This window comes from Tamandua tetradactyla, chromosome 18 (genome assembly GCF_023851605.1).
Source record: "Tamandua tetradactyla isolate mTamTet1 chromosome 18, mTamTet1.pri, whole genome shotgun sequence".
In the NCBI taxonomy this organism is placed as follows: Eukaryota; Metazoa; Chordata; class Mammalia; order Pilosa; family Myrmecophagidae; genus Tamandua; species Tamandua tetradactyla.
In genome coordinates, this window is record NC_135344.1 from 120,443 (window position 1) to 143,289 (window position 22,847).

At 34.0% G+C, this 22,847-nt stretch overlaps 2 protein-coding genes across 4 annotated transcripts in view; both read left to right on the top strand.

Moving 5' to 3' along the window:
- Positions 1-2,823, top strand: part of LOC143661899 (olfactory receptor 5D18) — a 41,467-nt gene extending 38,644 nt beyond the window's left edge. For all 3 annotated transcript variants that reach the window (XM_077135141.1, XM_077135142.1, XM_077135143.1), the window contains one exon: positions 838-2,823. In XM_077135141.1, the coding sequence (XP_076991256.1) occupies positions 870-1,811 (942 nt within the window). In that variant the 5' untranslated portion in view covers positions 838-869 and the 3' untranslated portion in view covers positions 1,812-2,823. The remainder of the gene's footprint in view (positions 1-837) is intronic.
- Positions 2,824-21,914: 19,091 nt separating this feature from the next.
- LOC143662466 (olfactory receptor 5I1-like) lies at positions 21,915-22,847 on the top strand. Its single transcript, XM_077136100.1, has one exon. The coding sequence runs from the start codon at positions 21,915-21,917 to the stop codon at positions 22,845-22,847; it is 933 nt and encodes a 310-aa protein (XP_076992215.1).

Genomic DNA, 22,847 nt, shown 5'->3' on the forward strand with positions numbered 1-22,847 from the left:
AAAGGAAATCTGGTCACATAAAACAATTTAATATTAATTTGAGTCTATTATAGGGAAGGAGACACATGTCTGGGAGTTTGGTGATCAAGAGCCTAGTCACTTATTCAGGGATTAGTTTTATCTATAAGTCATTGGACAAGTCAAGACTTCTAGCTTCTGTTTTGTTCCCTGCATAATGAAGAAATTAGTCTTGATTTTCATGTTTTAATTTTATTATTTCTTAAACATTGAGGAAGAATAGGAACTTAGGAATCCATGATTTGAAGAGAAATTTCTCTGGGAAAATTAATAAAACATATTTGATATCAAATATGCTGCATTAGATAGAAAAACAATAAGGGGTTAGAGGGACTTAACAATAAAGACAGAAAAGAAAAATGTTATAAGCGTATTCATTTTCTATGCTTCATGTGTATCTGTGATAAATGAGTTTAAAAGTCACCATTCTTTGTTACTCACTGCAGAGATGGTATAATTGGTCATTGACTTATGCTAAACTTATCTCTTATGAACTGACAATGCTCAAGATCTGAAAGTGTTATATGATGTGTTCATTAAAAATTATCATCAAATAAGTTACAACTCATTTTCCTATACTTTTACATATTAAAAATAGGTAAAAAATTAAATAGTTCAGAACTAGTATTTGTATTACTTTAAGGAAAATAAAAAATGACTATGTTTTAAAATTGTAGACATTCAGCATGTTTTGGATAATAAAAACAGAGATTCTGAAAGATGAAAATGATTTGTCATCTTCTGGTATCAGCAAGAGATAGTTAACCAAGTTTCCTATGTGCTGGCCCTCTTTAATGTGTTTTTTTCTTTTATTTTCAGGACGAACATTTCAATTTCAACAAATAGAAAACATGCTATCATCAGAGGGAAATGAAAGTGGGGCCAAATTCACCCTCTTGGGCTTCTCAGACTATCCAGAACTGCAGGTTCCTCTCTTCTTGGTATTTCTGGCTATCTACAGTATTACCTTTGTAGGAAATCTTGGAATGATCATGATCATCAGAATTAACCCCAAACTGCACACACCCATGTACTTTTTCCTCAGTCATCTCTCATTTGTGGATTTCTGCTATTCCTCCGTCACTGCTCCTAAGATGCTGGTGAACCTAGTTGTAGAAGACAGATCCATTTCACTTTTAGGGTGTGTACTACAATTCTTTTTCTTTTGCACCTTTGTGGTGACTGAATCCTTTTTATTAGCTGTCATGGCCTATGACCGCTTTGTGGCTATCTGCAACCCTCTGCTATACACTGTTGCCATGTCCCAGAAACTCTGCGTCCTGCTGGTGGTTGGATCATATACGTGGGGTGTAGCATGTTCCTTGATACTTACATGCTCTGCTTTCAACTTATGTTTTCATGGTCTCAACACAATAAATCACTTTTTCTGTGAGTTCTCCTCCCTGCTTTCTCTCTCCTGTTCTGATACTTATCTCAACCAGTTGCTCCTTTTCATATTTGCCACATTCAATGAGGTGAGCACACTAATCATCATTCTTGCCACCTATGTCTTCATTGTTGTTACCATCCTGAAGATGCATTCAGCCAGTGGGCGCCACAAAGCCTTCTCTACCTGTGCAGCACACCTGACTGCCATCACCATCTTCCATGGTACCATCCTCTTCCTCTACTGTGTGCCTCACTCCAAAAACTCTAAGCACACAGTCAAAGTGGCTTCTGTGTTTTACACAGTGGTGATTCCCATGTTAAATCCCCTGATCTACAGTTTCAGAAATAAGGATGTCAAGGAAACGGTCTTTAAGATAATGGGCACTAAAGTATTTTCTCATTAAGCATATTATATTGTAATATTTGTTTCTGTCTCGTAAATATATTGTGTTCAAAAAAGTTGCTTTTAAGAATATCTGTAGACAGTGGAACTTTCAAAATAAGAATATAAAAGAATATCTGTAGAAATCAATAAAGAGTTAATGTTTTACAATTAACATTAATTTTAGTTTACCTAGACGTTACTTGACTCTCTTACTTGCTGGAGAAAATCAGTAAACTTAATTTCTATCATTTTTTACTTTTTCATCTACAAAATTAGAATAACATGACATTGTGAATAGTCTGATTGTGAAAATTAAAAGAAAATTAAAATGTCTTGTGGGGCACCTTGAATAATCTAAATAGAAATTCATTTATTCCTCTTCTTTGAAGGTGCTGTCAATATAGTTGTTTCTCCATAAACCCACAAATTTCTCTTATAAAAGTATAAATTGCTGTAAAAGTAATGCATAGTCCTTGCCTTCAAAGAATACAATACCAGTGGCAATTGTAGGTCATATGCGAAAGTGGTTATTGTTTAAAGTAGAAATAACAGTATCATGAGAAGGTTTAGGAGAAGGAAAATTTTAATACATTTAAGGACATTAGAATTATATCTTCCTAAGATATGCTTATTGACTTAGCCTAAGAGAATGGGCAAGATTTTGCGAGATAGATTTCAGTGAGGAAGGAGTTTTTTAAAAGAGAATAGCATGAACAAAATTAAGGAAGTGAGAAGATAATAGTGAATAAATGATACAAAAATTTTTATTGAGTGAATAATATGTAATTATGCACACATGTGTATGTGTGTGTGAAAGAGTTAGGAGTACAGGTTAGTTAAGCATAAATGTAATTTTTGCATTACAAAAGATATTGACTATATCCTGAATGTGTTTTACAAAAGAACTCCAGTGTACCAGTAAAATAAACTGTAATATTCAACACCAGAAGCATAGAAATGGTAGATTGGACCTCAAAAAATCTTGTATGTGGGTGCATGGGTGGTTCAGTGGTTGAATGCTCACCTTTCATTTGGGGGATCTGGGTTCATTTCCCAGGCCATGCACCCTGAAATAAAAATAATTCTTTCATGCATAAAGCAGGTGTGAGTGTTTGACTGAACATGGAACAAATTGAATGAACAATGACCTCAAAGGTGGAACCGTGGAAGCTAAGACCTGAACAGATGAGATCTCATCAGGTCAAGAATGTGCACTCACCTATGTGTGTGGGAAGTTGAGGTTCACCCCTGTGTTTGGAAGATCAGGCCATATGTCCTCATTTTGGGGGGGCAAGCCTTGTTCCCTACTTTTCATGGAGAGTGCTGCCACATCAATGCTTAGAGAAGATGGAGCCTGTGTTGCAATCTCAAGGATTAGAAAGAGTGGGGACTTCATGTTATTGTTCAAGGAGAACCTGGCCACTGTGTAAGCATTTACAAAGGCTAGAGATGCCTCTGCATCAGGCCCTGAGGACAGACATCAATTCTTTGATGATTCTCAGACCTTGAAATCTAATGGAGTTTGCCCCAAATTGTTTGGGACCTGTGATTCCCTCATTTTATCCCTCATTTTATCCTCTACCTTCCCCTTTGTTGTATATTGGAAGCAGATGGCTCATTTACTTGATTTTCAAGTTCACAGTCAGTGGAGAATTGTGCCCCAGAAGAGATGACACTCATAGGCAATATTGATGGCACTTTGCACTTAGCGTTGTTATTGAGATGACTCAAGGCTTTTGGGATATTATGATGGGGAGAATGTATTTTGCATGTGGAAAGAACATGCCTTTTAGAGTCCAGAGGTCAAACTGTGGTGGCTTGGGTTTATGTACCCCAGAAAAACATGTTCTTAAACTTAATCCATGGTTCATAGTGTGGACCATTTTAAATAAGACATATTCAAGGTATTACTTTACATAAAGTATAGCTCAAATGAATCAGGTGGGGCTTTAATCCAGATTATGGAAACTTTTATGGCCAGATTGAAAAACAAACAGAAAAAAAATTCACAGAGTTCAGTCAGAAACTGAAGATCAATGAAACCTGAAGAGGTTAAAGCCAAGAGAGGCCACTACAGTCTTCCTGATTTTGGACATCTCTTAACCTCAAAACCATGAGCCACTAAATTACTTTTGTTCCAGGCAATGCATTGCATGGTATCATGTTTAATGGCTAAGGAATTAAAACAGCAAATATAGTAAGTGCCCAATTTTTATTTGTGTTATCCTTCTGCCATCCACCCCTCAAGCCATTACAAATTATTAATCATTATGATGTTTTTTCCTAAACTTGTTATAATCTCTAAATCCTTCTCCATAGAACTCTTATCCAATATTTAAAAAAGTGATTGGAGTTTCCAAGGTTTTAAAGATTAATATCCTTCAAATATTTACTGAAAATTAAATTAAAAAAACAAGCAGTCATTAGCACCAACAAAATTTAAATTGAAAAAGTAAATATTGCTTTAGATATTGTCTAATAAAAGAATGTCTTTTCTATTGAATTAACTTGTTTCACCAGGTTTTTATAAATAATTTATATTTTATTACACATCTGATACTAATACAGTTTTTAGTTTGTTTGAAAATAGAAAACTGGTACTAACCCTGAGTTGAACTAATGACAGTAATCCTATCATTTACATCTATGTATGTGATTTATGTAGTGAAAACTACAGAGTAATTTCTCTTGCTTCTCTCCTGCTTTGGTAAATGAAGATCCCAATGTGTGATAGAATTAACATTAACTCCCACTTTGCTTTCACTCTTAGGAAATTGAAGCCCATACAATTTATGTTACTTTTTAATGGTGTAAAAGCAATTGGTAACAGAATGATGGTATTCATGTCAGACTCCAAATACATCAGCAAGCACATTTTACACTATGTGCTAACATCAATCTCTTCTTCTTTTATTTTCAAATTGTGATTTTCCAGATTCTTTATGATACATCCTTGGCTTCTATGTACAATGTGATTTATATTAGTAGTTTTTCAGGGATTGAATCATGTCATCCACAAAAAACATTCAAGTTCTAACCTCTAGTCCTATGGGTATGACACCATTTGTAAATAGGACCTTTGAAGATTCAATTATTAGGTAAGGTATGATCAAACTGAATGAGAGTGGCCCTTAGTTCAATATGACTGAATCAAAAGAAAGGAAATTGGATAGAGAAGTAGAGACCAGAAGGAAGAGAAGCCAGAGAAAGTGATCACTATGTGCCAGAGGACTGGACTTATCAGAAAATACAGTCTTTGGAGAAAACAGGGCCTTGCCTACACCTTGATATAAGACAGTCTCCAAAGATATGAGTGAATGTACTCCTGTTATCAAATACTCTATGGTATTTTTCATAGCAGTTCTGGTCAAATAAGACCACTTTCTTCAGATATTTGGCCATATGCCTATAACTGATTTTTGAAAGGGCATACACTCCAAAACTTATTTTGACACATACTGTATTTCATGTAAGCTTCAGATAGCATATATATAGCATGTGATTCCCAACACATACCATAATTCATTTTAATATAAACAAATAGCATAATTTAAATAGGCTGATTTATATTTTTCCTTCAATTCATATTTCAATTCCACTTCTCCAAATGATTTTATGACTCACACTCTTTATTTCTTATGACCAAATGCTTTCTTTTAGGGTTGTCATATTGCCACAGCACCATCTTATCAACAGCTGCTTCCAACATGAAAAATTTTAAGTGGACATAACCCAAATACCCCTAAAAAGTGGGAGGAAGATCAAAAGTGATGCTGGAGTTATACAGAGAAGTTAGGTTTAACAAATGATCATGATTGCTGAATCATTATATTGATATTCTTTTTAGTCTCCAATATCTGTAAAGCAGTAGGAGTAAAAAACCTAAACTTGTGGAATTGTGACCCATATCAAACTCTTAAATCTGTTCTATATCTAATTGTTGTGACATGCTTTGAAATTTATTGCTTTTTTGAATATATGTTATTTTTCACAAAAAAAGAAAGAAAATATTTCTTTTGGCCTCCAGTGTTTTAGAGCAGCTAGGAAGAAAAATCTGAAATAGTGGAATCATAACCAATAACAAACTCTGAAATCTGCTCTGTACCTACTTCTTGAAAGGTATTTTGAAAATCATTGCTTTTTCTTTCTTTTCTTTGTATATATATATGTTACATTTAACTATAAAAAAGTTTTTAAAATATTTTTCTTGTTTATTAAACTTGTATTGTAATGACACAATAATAAATACACTGCTAATTAAGAAATGTAATTTTATTGTACATTTTAATTAAAATATGAGTATCAAAATTTAAAAATAGATATAGGGATGTTTATTTTTGTTAGAATGGTGAGTTCATTTTTTTCAATTAATTAGCATATTCATGGTAGGAGATCACTGTATTAGGATTCTCTAGGGAAACAAAACCAATTATATATATACATAGTTATTAATATAGTTAATATTATGAAATTTCCTAAGAGTTGTCTCATGTGACTACAGAGATGGGCAGGTCCAAATCCCATAGGGCAGTCACAAATTAGGAAAACTAATGAAATGTTTCAATGAATTACCAACGAGACATTGGCTGGTAGAAGTACAGATGGATATTCTCTATTCTTACTGATGAAATCATTTTAAAGCCTTCAAATGATGTGATGAGATTCTTTCATTGTTGAAGGCAATGTCAGGATTTCTTGTAGATATAATCAGTCATAGATGCAACTGACTTACTGATGGTCTAAGTACATGAAATATTTCCCAGAAAAAATCAGGTCAGTACTCGTTTGGCCAAACAACAGGACACCAAAATTTGGTCAAGTTAACAAATGAACCTAACTATCACAGTCACTTAATGCTAGAAGACAATAAGGTTTTGTATCAATTTTATTTACACTTTTATATACTAATAAAATATTGATAAGATTTGACCATATTAAAAGTAAATAGAAACCATGCTGAAGATTGTATTGTTATAGCAATGTCATTTTTAACTCTCTCCAAGTTACGTGCCAATTACTCTCATTGATTTTCAACAAAATATTATTTTTATGAATGTGTTGAACTCAGTCTGCCTTTCAATATTGCTGAAAGCCCAAAATTTGGAAATGATTTTCAACAAATATTCAGTAGCCTGTGTGTTCATTTGCAAATATGTCCTAGATTGTTCACTCTTATTTTTATTCCTGACCTTTGTCGATGTGGCTTAGTAGCCCTACACATCATGTAGTGAATTCTGTTTCCCCACTCCCTGAATGTATGAAATTCTTGCAATTAGTTTTGGCTGAGAGAAAGCGACATTGTGCCAGTTCAAATCTTTTAGAACACTAATAACTTTTACATCCTCTTGTAATCTTAAAAACCTGCCATTTTAACAAACATGGAATAAACTGAGAGAATATGAGAGACTCATGAACCACATCATATAAGCTGTCAATTAGCCAAGCAACAGGCTTAAGACTAAAGCTTTCTAACCATGAGCTGATCTCATTCATATGAACAGCCCAAGCCAAGATCATCCATCCACAGGGTAGATTAACAAAACAACACAGCTGCATGCAAGGATGAGAAATACTAAGAGTTTGTTGTTTTTAACCAATATGTTTTCCAATGGTTTGTTATGCAATCATTGGAGTCACTCATTCTCAATTTCTGGCAAGGTTTCCAAAAATCCATTTCCAAGATTTAATGTATGACAATTAAGGGCATCTGTTATTTTTCTGCATAGAGGCAATTCATTTCAACAATACAATAAGAAAATTTGGAAATATCAAAATATTGTTGACTCATTGAAACTTGCATTAAACTTTTCATTAAAATTGTGTGAAAACCTGAAAATGTAGGATGGTAACACATATCAAATTTTGATATCTGCTCTGTAACTACTTGTTAAAATGTACTTTGAAAATTATTGCTTTTTGTATTTATGTTATATTTCACAATAAAAGCATTTAAAAAAATTATATTACCTTATGTGCATTACATACATTTGCATTTAAAGGATATGGTTTCATATTTTGATTATTCAATTTAAATATAATGAACTTGAAATCAACTCCACTCAAATTTCTTTTTAATTTGAATCCATCTTAAAAAAAAGACCTCATAACTATTTCAATTTAAATAAAGAGACAGGCATGGTAGCTTTGGTGTGATTGAATTGCCTTGATGATATAAGCCATCAATGCAAACAGTGATTTTTAGAGTTGTTCTTATAGTTTTTCCTCTCTTATAGTTTTTCCTCTCTCCTTCAGGATAGATTCAGCCTGTGGCAATAGTTCAGGGGTACACTAGAAAGAAAAGGATGGTAAACAAACATTAGCAGCATGGTATTATTTACCTGATTTGTAAACATCATCACATCTGCTAAAATGTATATCTAATGCCATTCTTTCCCCTGGAAAGTGTCTTAGTTTGTCATCAGTTAAAATAGCAAACATATCATGGGTTGGCTTAAGCAGGCAGAACATACTTGATCATGGTTTTGTAGCTAGAAGAAATTCAAAATCAAGACATGAGCAAAGCAATATCCTCTCCCCAAAGACTGTTTTATTTTGAGGCCAGCCATCAGCAACACTTGGCCCTGGGAATTTCTGTTAGTTTTCTCTTCTTTGTCAAATTTCCTCTGCTTACAAGGATTTCAGCCAGGTTGGATTTCAGCCACCCTTGTTCAGTTTGGCCATATCTCAACTAATAACATTGTGCCAGTTTGAAACTTATGTACCCCAATTGTAAATCCATGTTTTAATCCTGATTCAATCTTGTGATGACAGATCTGTTGCTTAGGGTGGGAAACTGGATTTTTCCATGGAGATGTGACATGCTCAGTTGTGGGTGTGGACTTTTACTTAGATACATCCATAGAGATGTGGCACACCCAAATGTGGGTTTGACTTTTTGATTTGCTGTAGATGCAACTCCACCCATTCAAGGTGGGTCCTGATTAGCTTACTAGAGTTCTTAAAAGGGGAAACATTTTGGAGCAACCTCAGATGCAGATGCTTTGAGAATAGTTGCTTCAAAGCTGATGGAGACACAAATGTTTGGAAATATTTGGAGTGCCAACAGAAAGAGCAGATGCCTAGACACAGGCAGAGCCCAACAGACATCCCCACGAGATGCTAAGTAAGCCAGAACCTTGCATTGTAGATTACAAGTCTCTTTAAAGTTGTGTTTGTTGCTTCTTGTTTCATCTCCATGTCTTCCTTTTACCACTCTCTCCTGAGGTAGGAGCAGCAGACTGGTGTTCCAGTGGAGTTGTATATTCTATGAGAGCTCTGGACACTGCTGAGGACTGAACCATCCTCAGGGCTCAGAAACCTTGAAAGCCAGGAGCCTTCCTCAAAGGACTTAGCAGCTTCCTGGAGATCTTCTTCCAAGCTCTGACATTCTGATAACAACACCTCTTCCCTTTGATCTCCCAATCAAAATTTTTACCCTCAGTTAATAATCCTTAAATTAACTTAGAGAACTCTCATTAGGCTGTTGCAGCCTTACAACACCTAAAATGTCATGTATAAAATCTTTTCAGGGATTTGTTTCAGTGAGTAGACCCTAAATGATACAATACTCATGAAAATGATAAACCAACTCACAATTCTTGAATATAAATATAGTGCTCTAAGTTCATATACTAAGTCTGATACACATGCCACTTATTGACCAATATTTTTTCATTCATCCATTTAATAAAATAAAATGAAGAAAAACTATAAAATGCTGATATTAGTGAAGGAGAAAATGATAAGTAGACTTCAACTATTTCACTTAAATAGTCCTTAACTAAATTCTACCTTTGGTCAGTGAATTGTCATATGTCAAATATGTTGTCAAAATTTAATTTCAATATAATGTTGCAAGGTTCTAAGTATTATCCAATATCTAAACAAAAGGTAATAGAGGATTGGAGAGTTTAAATTACTAATCAAATAAGAAAATCATGGTCAAAACACCAACCAATGATTTCCTGAACACAAGCTCGTTGAATTTCTCACATAATTATTGGTAGAAGGAGAGAATCTTCTTTTTATAAAAGTAAATGTAATGTAGAAACTGACGCAAGACAAAATAGAAGTAAAGTTAAACCATCAATTAGTCATATTAATTGTACTGAGTGGCCAGCTGCAGTTAAGGCATATTGATAAAGGGTGAAGGTAGGGTAGTTCAGCAAGAATAGACACTTGGAAAGAATATGAGCAATGGTAGGTGGCATACCTATAAGATTTAGGGAGAATTTAATACACTATGGGTAGGCCATAGATTAAGTATAAAGACTAGAATTAAAAGATACAGTGAAAAGAAAGTCAGAAATGTTGCTACTGATAATAATCCAAACAGGGGATCCTAGAAATAAAGTTTATAATGTATGATACGCTTCCTTAAGTTTTCCATTTAAGTAATGGAAAAAAAATACTTATGCAAGATTATTAGCCCACAAGTTTTCACTTTGAATTAGCATATAATAGGGTTTCAGAAAGAATTCCAATGCTGAGAATAAATCAGATAGGTGTCAACCTGAGAATTAGGCACAGAGAAAAAGAAAAATTTGACAAGTGGAAACACATTTCATTATTAATATGTTTTAAATTTTTCTCTGTGAAATTTCTGTTGAAGCACTTTGCCATTTTTCCACTCAGTATTAACGTTATCATAATGATTTCAAAGAATTTTATATTTGAAGAACAATAATGCCTAAAGAATACATTTGAAGAAATTATCACAGTTTGGTATATGCAATTTAATATTATGTATAAGGTAAACCAGTTGATGTATAGATTACTTCTTATGTATTTATATCATTTTTTAATGATTTAAAGAATAAATGGAATGAAAATAAATTCTGCCTTAGTCTACATCTTACATTAAATTTTTATACCTTTTTGAACTCAAACATTAATGTCTTAAACATTGATTTTTTACTTGATTTTGCATGTTTTCTGAGTGATTTTTTAACATGGATAGGCAATGGGAATCAAACCCATCACACCACCCCTTTTCGGTAAGTTTTGAAAGAATAGGTGGGAAGGAGAACTACTATAGCTCCTCAATGTTATTTTCACTCTCTTTGAAGATCAATTTTAGGAATGCATTACATGATAATCAAGAATATGTGAACTGCTTTACTTGAAACTACTTTTGTTCATGTACACCTTGAAAATACTTTGTTGATACCCAGCCATACACAGACATAAGTTGGAAGTGGCTGAGCTTTATTGATATTTTAAATAAGAACACATCTAGAACAGATATTTGAGGTGGTGTCATTTAATGCCTACCAGGATAGGGGAGATTAGTTAGGAAAAATGCAGCTCCAGCACTGGCCCCAGTCATATGACTGGAAAAAACAAAAGCTTGATGATTAGACTTCTGCTTTGACCAAGTTGTACCTTTCTATGCCTTAGTCATCTCCTATAGGTGGATAAATAATGAACAATGATATCGTGTTCATATGTTGTGATGATTAAACTACTTAATCTTGCATAATATTTAAGATCTTTGGGTGGGATATTAAGAATATTAAATGCGCAGATACTTGGATAATATTTAGGACAGATTCAAGCACATAAGTACCAATTGTGTAAGCTATTAATTTCTGACAAGGAGGCTAATTGAATTTCTGATATTTGCAGAAATTCTGCTGTAGTTTCAGACTCTATAGCCTGCAGGAAGATAGGAGATTTTGTAATACTATGAGAAAGAAGAAAGAAGAAGAAATAATTATGTAATTTAAGAATGGTAATATGGCAATATGAGCTGTGGGTCATATGCATAATACTGGAATGTAGACGTCTATAATGAATAATATACCAAGAATATAGAAGGTGGCATATGTGGTTTTTTTTGACATATGTGGTTTTAAACAATCATTTCCCAAGTTATACTTTAAAAAACAAATTCCTGATACTGTCATAGAGATTAATTGTTTGCATCTTGTACCCTCCATAGAGATAGTTTCATTTATAATTATTTACTTACAGAGAATAATAATTGTTTTGAGACTTTAACACACACAGTTCCCTGGAGTTTAATTATGGTATAAAGTTTTACCTTTTTTGTACACATCCTGGCATCTTCAGGACCAAGGGAAAATGTCTATACATCAAGTTGTTTACCTATGAGAAGCATTTGGTCACCTAGAAATGGAAATTAATATATTTTCTGAAAAAAATTATTTTTATTCAGTGGTACATTGCTCACCCTCCATGTGGGAGACTCAAGTTCAATTCCCAGGCCATGCACCACCCCCAAAATTATTTTTAAATGTATGTCAAATTCAGCTTTTTAACTGAGAAATTTTAACAGAAACCTTATTCTCATATACTTATGGCATTAAATAATCTTTTGGAATTTGCAATATTATCAGTGGGAATTGGGATAATTTAATCGGAACACCAAACATTGGATGACATCTTTTAGCATGAGAAAGAATACAGATTTTTAAAAGGGATATATATTTTCCTTATGTCTTCCCTCTTTCTTCCTCCTTTCCTCTTTCATTCACACCAGTTTCCTTCATGGAATCTTAAATGAACATAGAGATTTCTAAATGTCACCTTAATTCTGAAGGTTGAATCAATGTGAACCTAATCTGTTCATGGAAAGTTATGGACATGTTAACTATCTTGTTCAAAAAGGAAATATCTTCTTTTGATCTTTCTATTGTGTTACCACAAACTACTTCCCTACTATCTGCCTAGAATATTTGAATGAAAACTTTCCTCTTTAGCTCTGCGGCAAGCAAATAACCCACATTTATTATTTTCGATGAAGTAGAGCAGAAAACATAACTTCAGGAACACCCATTGTTCCCATTTATTTAAAATCAGTCCTAGATATGGAGAAAATTCTCGAAAGATGGGATCCATTTGTTAATGCCTTAATTTGGACATTTTCACAGCCTTGGAATTGTAACTTGTAACTTAATAAATCCTCTTAAAAATCCAATCCACTTCTGGTATATTTATTGGCAGCTTTAGTAAACTGACATGGGTATAATTTGTACTCATATTTTGGTTGCTATCTTCTTTTTCTACCTTTTCTTCTGCAATGTATAATTATCAAGTTTATAAATTTTCTCATATCTAAAATGGAGATAATATTCTAAATATCATAAAATTGTCATGACAATTAAACAGCTTGCATGGTAACTTATTAATGCTGCATATGGCTTATTGTAATTGATTAAATAATTATCTGTTATTATTACTATTGTTTTAAACTTTACTTTGTGTTCTGTATTTTACTTTCATTCCTGATTACCCGAATAAATGATGTATTTGGAGTATCTAGAATCTACACTGCCCTTGTCCTTAGGGCTTCAGGAAAACACAGTATCTCATTAGTGTGGATAACTACCTGTGTAGTGCAAAAACCAGGAATGAAGCTGCAGTCCTCCTGGAATGTTCCACGAAGTTAGAACATGCTGAGACTAAGGATCCATAGTTTTGGGAAGCAGGTTTTATTTGCTATGGTCATAGGGCTCAGTGAGTAACCTCTGAAAGTCTGAGCCCCGAACAAAAGGCAACCTTAGCTTTTATAGACTCTTTGACATGTTAAAGACAAGGTAAACCATTGGCTGATTTAAGTTGAGAATGGCCCAAAGCTGAACAATTAAGAGAGGGGTCCCCACCCCAGAATGTCTTATCTTGCCTACTTGCAGCTTCACCAGTCCCTGAAGGCTAGGGGAGGGAGTTTCTATCCCAGGAATGTGTCTTATCTCACTTGCCTGCAATTTTACCCATTCCTGAAGGTCAGGAGAGGGGGTTTGGGGATTTTCCATAGACAGCACAGCTGAACTAGAAAGAGGGGGAGGCCTTCCTGCTACACCTGCCTCTTGATCCTTCTGAGATATGGGAGTACTAAGTATAAAGACTCCTTATTCCATTATTATGGTCTTAGGAAAAAAAGACAGTGTGCATTACATTCTGCTTCACAAAAAGCTTTCAAATTTCTCTTCGTAGGTAAAGACTTTGCTTTCTTGAGAATATGAATGAGCACTGAGAATTTGTCAAAGAAGGAATACATCTGTTCCTTCTTGGGTTTTTTTTAATCATCATCACCCTTTCCTTACAAACTTTAGGGAACAATATGCATTTCCCATTTCATTACAAACAGAATCTCAGCTTTCCTGAAGGGACCTGCACCTCTCCCATTTTCACTACAGGGCTCTGTCTCTGCATTGACTCTGGGTTTGGTCAAGTATCAACAATTATCTCCAAGAGTCACAGTGATTGGTTTCTGACAGTACAATTAGGCTAGTGAGTCAATTAGCTCAATTTTTCTGGAAATATTTAAAAAGAAAATCTTTCTGCCAAGGCAGAATCCTCAGGAAAGACTACAGCAAAATCAACAGCTAAGAAGAGGAGAGAATCTGCCTGAGAATTAAGTCATCAAGGAAGAAATGATAGTAAGAGCCATTGAAAGACATGTGCTTGATTTTATACTTTCATACAATTGGATTCCATGTTAACTTTTATATGTCCAGAATTTTTAATTAGAGCAACAATAAATTCCCATTTTTGCTTAGGTTATTTAAAAAGGAAATTGGAACCATAAGATGACAAACACAACTAATTGTAAATATCTTCTTTATCAGTGAATAAAGTTCATGTCCCTTGAGTCTATTTTAGTCTAAAACAACTATGCCTTTTCAGCCATATATATATATAAATCCATTAGGCAATCTAGTCTCTCTAAATTTAATTTTCACATCTCCAAGTCTGACCTGTTGTTTTTCTGTCTCCATGTAATTAATTGTTTTTTTCTCCCTTTCTTTTATTCAGTATTCTGTACTTGAAAAATTAATCATATCTAGCTCACATTATCCAACTTTTTTTTATACTTAGGACAGGGTCTCACCAAATGTGAATGTCATATACATATTGGTTGAATGAAGATTCCTTGACCTGTTCTGACCTAAGGTTGCCATAAATCAATTTGAACACAGATAAAAATATATCATAGCACATAACAGTGTCTTTAGTTTCCATCACAGTTTGTTCCTTGTAAACAGGTTGAATACCAGGATCTTTTTCTCTCTCAATTTTTAGTTATATAACTTTCTTGTTTTCCCCCAGTTTATACCACCATCTCTTCATTTGGAATATTAAAAAATTTGCATACTCAATTGTTTTGAGATGGTTAAACCAAATTAGGTAACAAATATTATGATCCAATTAAGCCAAGATATATTTCTCTTGGGCATTCTCAAAATGTAGAAAAACACATTACATCTTTTCATTTTGTGTTTAATCAACCTCTGAATAGAACTTTTAATTGCTCACACATCTTTGCCCTTTGGGATTTGCATATCAGAGTTCAGGACCTCAAGATCTGATGTGGGATTATGGAGATACTCTCAACAATCTCAGAACAAAATATAAAAAGGTCTTGCATTTTCCTAAGGAACTACAGCCTTCCTATGGGAGGCAAAATTTCTTACATGAACACAGAATACATGCCCCAAATGATTTCTGATAAATTTTGCAATGAATTTATTTTTTAATTTTGACTCTCAGTGACAAATTTGATTGTCCAACTATAGCAGGAACTGAGGCTGTTGAAAGTGTAGTAAGAAAGTGGATGAAAGAAAGGTATTAAACTGGTAAGTAATGTGACAGAATCTTAGAATATTAGAGCTGGATTTCATTCTAATGGCTCATCTCCTCATATTCACTCATTTTACACAGAGGAAACTGATGTTCTGAAAGGAAGCATGCCTGGGCTAAGAAAAGCCATAAATTCTCAAGTTCTTTGTAACAAAAACAAGGAAAACAGAGAAGCATATTTAGCAAATTTTATTCATAGAGTGACTGTCAGAATTAATGGTCTCTGATTAGGAATCCAAATGCAAATGCCATTCTCTTTAGTTGTAAATAATACCATAAATGATATAATATTATTTGTTCTACCCCAAGGTAATGTATTAATACCAACAGGTGACACACAAGTAACTAGACTGGGGTTGAGGAGGGGGCCTGGCCTTAACAGAATAGAAAAAATATTTTAAAAGCAATGATAGGATTCAATATAGCAAACTTGCTGCAGAAATGTATCATCTTATTAACTGCTTTCAGAATTTCTCTTGCAAGCTGACAATTGCATAGGAGAGCATTAGTAGGCTTTTCCTTTGTTTCCTTTCATTGTTCTATTTGGCATCTCACAACTTTTCTGCATTCTGCTATATTCTTTCAGTCTTAAAGATTATAACTCCCTTGAAGATCATTCCAAGTACTCCTCAATATAAATTATCTAATTGATTTCTTCCCAGTGTTCAATTCTGTGATTAGCAATAAGACTTTAGTGGAAAGCCACCTTCAGGGGAGAGATGGCCTTGTCCCATGTCCCAGACCTCTCACTTATTTGAGTACTGGTGCTAAAGATGAGCCTTTTTCTTTGATATTTACTTTCTTGAGGGTTGTTCTTCACAGTTACAAAAATATAGAAGTGCACAACAAAAACGTATTTCTTTCTACCTTTCACTTTCTGAACACTGGATATAATTTTATTTCTCACCTTCACGGCAGTGGTCATTGGCCCACTCCTTCACCAGTTTACAGACTTTACTCCCATGTTTGTAGACAGAAACAAATGGACTGTTGACATTTTCTAAAGAGGAAATCATATATATTTCAAGAAAGCAGAAATCCAAAAGACTATGAGAGTTCAATCATGATTTCTTTCCCCAATTGGCCCTTTTTTTGGTATGCTGTATGGCAGGGTCACTTTTCATTATTTTTTTCCAAATGAGTGTCCCATTATTTCAGCATCATTCATTGAGTTTAATTTGTTTGTTTTTTTGTTTTGCTTATTTATTTATTTTTTTTTTGTGAAGTGCATGCACCAGGAATTGAAGCCGGTTCTTCCACATGGCAGGTGAGAATTCTACCATGGAACTAATTCCAATTACCCCCCCCCCCTTTTTAACAGAGATCAAATGGTGTACTGGTTGATACTAAAATAGTTAATAATGTCTAGTGAAGCTCAAACTTTGCCCAACTGTTCAATAATAACTAATATCTATTGATTTTTTGGTATGTGACAAGCATTCTTCAAAATAATTCATATGGAATAGTTCTTTTAATCCTGATCATGATGCTAAACCTAGAGTAATATACAATTTTCACATCCAAAAATGAGCAATAGTGCTATTAATGATTTGCTCAAAGTCACAAAGGTAGTGAGTGTACAACTGGGATGTAAATCCAAGTATTCTGTCTGTAGGGTCTATGCTTTTAATCAACACATTATAAGTCTCTGTTATTGTGTTGAAAGAACTAAACCTGCCTTTTCTTGCCCATATACCTTAAATGACAATTTAACTTAGTTTATACTAATATTTATATATCAAATGCAGTATGTTCAGCTTCTAGGAAATAAGGACACCTAATTAATCTTCTTTTTACATTCTGGTATCTCTGTCTCAGTTCTACATTCTGTGGAGGCAATGCTTATTGGAGATCATTATTATTCCAATAATATAGAATTTTTGTCTTTCCACCCTAGCTCTTTTATATCAGAGCTTTGCAACTCAATGCAATCATCTGGCCAACTCACCTAAAATTCACCAAATTTATCTAGCAGAAACAGAAAAAAGCTATAAAAATGAATTTTGAGAATTAAAAAATTCTTAATCATTAAATGTTGCAGTTTATTTCATTCTCTGTGCTCAGATAACAAATATTCATATACACCATTTACTCAAAATTTATAGACAATTTTAATAAGAACACTTAGATTTATTATAAGTCTGCAACAAATTGGGATAAGGGCATGATGCTAAGATTTGGTATTGTTAGACCAAGTTCTTGGATAACAATGACAGATAAAAATGGAACTAAATATAAATAAATGTCAAATTTATTTTAAATGTTAAATTTAAATTTAAATGGTATTTAAATTCTGAGCTTGGAGGAGACAGAATCATTGAAGTGGTTAAGAAGGTGACATAATAAAGAAATCTATTTTATACAGTTCTTACTTAGACAGTGGTACATGGATATATTTCGCTACATAAATGAAGATAGGGACTCCAGGGAATGAGAACAATTAAGAGCTTCAAATGAGGGAAAAAGCAAACAGATGTTAAATAAAAGAATGACAGTGATAGTAAAGAAAGTTTGGATAGTTGCCATATTTACAAGATTGAGTCAAAGGTTCTTGGCAAACTTTTATTAGGGGAAGTTAGTTGTTTGTATTGTAACTGAGAAATAAGGATTTGAAGGATGATTTTGATTACTGAATCATTATATAGTTGTTCCTTTTGCTTTCTGGGATATTGGAGTAGACAGAGGGGTATACCTGAAAGTCCTAAGCTATAATTGAGCTGTGTGGATATCTTAAAGGACTGTAAAAGCCCTTATCTCTTCTTGTCTGATGCCTTTGTGACTGTAGGAGCTGTTATGCCCCTTACCTGGTCATTTTCTTGTAGACTGTATGCTAATGAAGACAACCATTAACTAGCCTCAGCCCCTCACATTTGTAAACCATATTTACTAGGCTCTGCTATTGAAGGATGACTAGCTCTATAGGTCTGCCTCCCTTCCTTTCAATTTATGTTAATTTAAATTAACAATGTTTATTTTCTGTTCTGCTAAGCTCTGCTATTGAAAGACAGATAGCTCTGCCCCTCTTCCTTTCAACTTGTGTTAACATTGTTTAACAATGTTTTGCTTTCTGCCTTGAACTTCCTATTAATACTGTTTTCTTATCTGCTTTGAATTTACTATCTGAAGTGACCTCATCCCCCCCGTTTAGAATCCTTAAAAACCTCAAATCCTCTACTCTGGGAGATAGATTTTAGGCCATTAGGATGTCTGTTCTTCCACTACACATGTAGTAATTAACTCTTTCTCTCTTTGAAACCTTGGTGTCTCAGGAATTGGTTATTGAGTGCATTGGGCAAAAGAATCCATGCACATTGTCCGGTAATAATATCATCAATGTAGATGATAGAGACATATTTCAAAATAGGGATAGCAGAATAGAAAAAGTGTTAGGGAGTGGAGTCTTTCTACATGTTTAAATCTTATTTTGGACATGCTAAAATTTACATAGTACCTATTTGGCATCCAAATAGGTATTGTCACTTAGATATGTACTGACTCCCTATAGGGAATAAGTATGAGCTGGATGTCATGATTTTGGAATAGAAATATGAAAGTTTTCATTGTGCATTTGGTCATTTAAGAAAAGACAAAATCAACTAGAGATGTTGTATATGGTGAGAAGAGAAGCAAGCCAATAATGACTCTAAGAAAGTACAACAGTCCTTTGAGGTAGACTAGGGTCATATTGAACTGTGGGAGTTAAATCAAGAAAGGAGATTAGATGCCAAGAAAGGTGGGAATTTAAGACAAAAGGAGATGTCAAAACTATTATATTGAAAGGAAAAATCAAGTGAAGTGCACTGTTTATGAAATAATACTCTTTAGCTTTGACGGTTATGGAACAGTTTGAGGTGTTGAATAAAAATGGCTTTAATTAAATTGTCAAAACAAAAGTCATCTCTCAGTAGGCTGAAATGGGAAGGTGGAAAGCTGTGTATATCCCTCTGAGGGAACGTTGCAATAAAGTATTCCATTCAAAAGGAAAATAGAATACAGTAGATAAAGGGCAATATTTTTAAAGATAGAAATGACAAATATTGTTATGTGCTGAAAATATAATAAAGAGTAATAACATAAGTTTTTTAATTAAAGCAAATAGCTGGCATTGTATACACATTTGGGGGAATTATCCTCAGAGGATGGAGTAATATCTTTCCCCCCAAAAAAGCAAGCAGGTGGAAGGAAGGGTGTCACAGAGGAATTAACAAACTTTTAGTTGACTTGATTAGAAAGCCAAGGATGTACGTATTTGCCACCCTATTGTGTCATCTGTAACATAGAAATACATTTCTGAAAGTGAGACAAGACGATGAGTTCTTAAAAAGAATAGGGAGCATTAAAATAGCTGTTCAATAATTGAGGGAAATAACTATGAAGTATTAAAAAATAAATATGAGAGAGAAGAAAAGAGGTAAAATTTTAAAATGGTGACATGCAAATGTAAAACAAACAACATGTATCAACAATTGTACTGAATTCATTAATGAATTAAACTGTTACACCTGGTACCAAGGAGATTCAAAGATCAGGAATATACAAAAACATTTACAAATATTGGCTTTTTCCATAGGAGGGTGAGAAATCAGTTGTTCTCTACTGGGAAGGGTGTATGTTTATAGACAAGTATCATTTGCATTGCCATCAATTATACACAATTCACAGGGTCCTAAATACCAATGGATGGCTAGATGAACCAATTTCAAAGACCTATAATTTTTCACTACAGAGGGCATAGAAACATTCCTGAATATCACTGATGTATGATATGCTGGGTTGAATATAACAAATTGACAAGCATAAAGATTTCTCTAGTTATATCCACAGCATGGAAAAATAAAATACATATCTGGACTGATTCAAAATTACTATGTTGCCACTTTGGAACAGTTTGTGAGTATAAAGAACCTGTCCATAAGAGAAAGTACTATTGTTCTCATATTATAGATGAAGAAACTGAAATTTACAGATTAATTTTTATTTCACATATACTGAGTTTAATGACAAGATTCAGTTACTTGTCTATTCCATTCAAAATATTTGTTGTTGTTTTTTCTATTTTAATCAATGGATTTCAAAATATTCCAAAAAATTTCATTGTTCCTCAGATGCAAAGTCACATCTGACAGTGAGAAATACAGAACTTCTGGTCCTCAATCCGTGATACTTCACCTGATATTTAATTAGGGAAATGGGAAGCCATTAACCAAATACTTCCTTTTTTGAGCTGGCTGTTGCAAAAGCTGTGGTTTAAATTCCTGGACTAGTTGCTGCAGAAGCTGTAAATCAGCATTCTATTTTCATATATGATTTTGTCATTAATTATTCATATACACAGACTCAGTGTTTATATATCAGGGATTATAACTTAGTTCTTTAATTTTTACTAGTTGACAATCTACTATCATTTGACATTATACAAGGCATTGTTTATACAGTTATAGAAAATAAAATATGTCATTTATACTCTCACAAGTTCTACAGTCTAAGTAGGGAGACAAATAATAAACACATAACAGACCATAATAAAAGAATCACAAATTTAGTAAGTGCTATGTAGAGAATGTATAGGATATTCTGATAGAGAATAATGAAGAGATTACTTATAGTTTTATCAGTTAAGACTTCATTAAAAAGATAGTGCTTAAGCTGTTGTTTGAGAATAATGAAATTTGGAAGATGTTTTGTCAGAAGAAACTGCATATGCAAGGGCTCTGAGGGCCAAGGCTCATACAGCAGCACTCTGAAAAAGCAGCCGCTCTGGGAGACTGGTTGATAGCTCAAATTCTGTTGTGCTATGCTGGATGAGCTGTTCTCTTTAAAAGAGCTGAAACTAATTCATAAATGAAGCACCTTCTCCTTTGTACAAAGTCCTCTGCCTACTATCCAATCCCTAAACCTGTGAGGTTACTTAATTTCAGAGGTGGAAACTTTCCCTTAGCTCCAAAAGTGCTGATGGTGATAAGCTTTCAATGTGTTAGAGGGAGTTTGTGGGACTGTAGCATGGGAGGAGATGGCAAAATGAACTGTTTCCAATGAGATCGGACATGGGGAATATGGTAAAGATACTAGGACAACAGCCTAGGAATGAGGTGAAGGAGGTATCGACTAATGTGGTATTGGGAATGGTACAATTGGACAGAGATGGGATATTTTAATTGTGGAATTGTTGTTCATTAGATGTAATGAAAAAGAATGCTGAAAATTTATGGAGGACACCCAGTTTTAGAGTTCAGCAGCTGGCTTCATGATGGTGCCATTTACCATGAAAACCAATAGCTTTAAGGAATAGGGGATATTAAATTTAGCAGCTACTTTATAAATGAAGGATTCCACTGCTTAAATATTTGAAAACCTATGCAGTGTAGTATATTCCAATGTGCTATTAAGATGCCCAAATGAATTTTAGAACTACTGCTCTATTTCTTTTAACATTTTTTTTGTTTGTGTTCAGGTTATTAACTAATATCATCATCATCACTCTGTCATTACTCCATATATCTAGGAATATTGCAAAGAGATGGAGGAGGAGAATGCCACTGTGAAGACTGAATTTTTTCTTCTTGGATTTAGTGACCACCCGGAACTTCAGAGTCTTCTTTTTGCTGTGTTTTTTTCCATCTACTCTGTGACCTTGATGGGGAATCTTGGGATGATTTTTTTAATCATAACCAGTTCCTACTTGCACACACCTATGTATTTTTTCCTCTGCATACTGTCCTTCATAGATGCATGTTATTCTTCTGTCATTGCACCCAAATTACTTGTGGACTTGGTTTCTGATAAGAAAACCATTTCTTACAATGGGTGTGCTGCACAGTTATATTTTTTCTGTTCTTTGGTTGATACAGAGTCTTTCATTTTGGCTGTCATGGCTTATGACCAATACATAGCAATATGCAACCCACTGCTTTATACTGTTATTATGTCCAAAAGGATTTGTTGCCAGCTTGCAATTGGAGCATTTTTAGGGGGCACCATGAGCTCAGTTATTCACACTACTAACACCTTTCTTCTGTCTTTCTGCTCCAAAGAAGTTAACCACTTCTTTTGTGATATCTCTCCATTATTCTCTCTGTCCTGTACTGACACTTACATGCATGACATGGTTTTGGTAGTCTCTGCTAGTTTTGTTGAAGCTGTCTGTCTTCTAATGGTTCTTCTTTCTTATGTCTACATCATCACAGCTATCTTCAGGACAGGATCTACAGAGGGAAGAAGGAAAGGCTTCTCCACTTGTGCTTCCCACCTGATCATAGTCACTATATACCATGGTACCCTAATCTTCATTTATTTGCGCCCCAGCACAGATCACTCACTGGATATTGACAAAGTGACCTCTGTGTTCTATACATTGATTATACCTATGTTGAATCCTCTGATTTACAGTCTAAGGAATAAAGATGTCAAAAGTGCCCTTAGAAAAATGATTAGCCTGAAATTACTTTCTTAG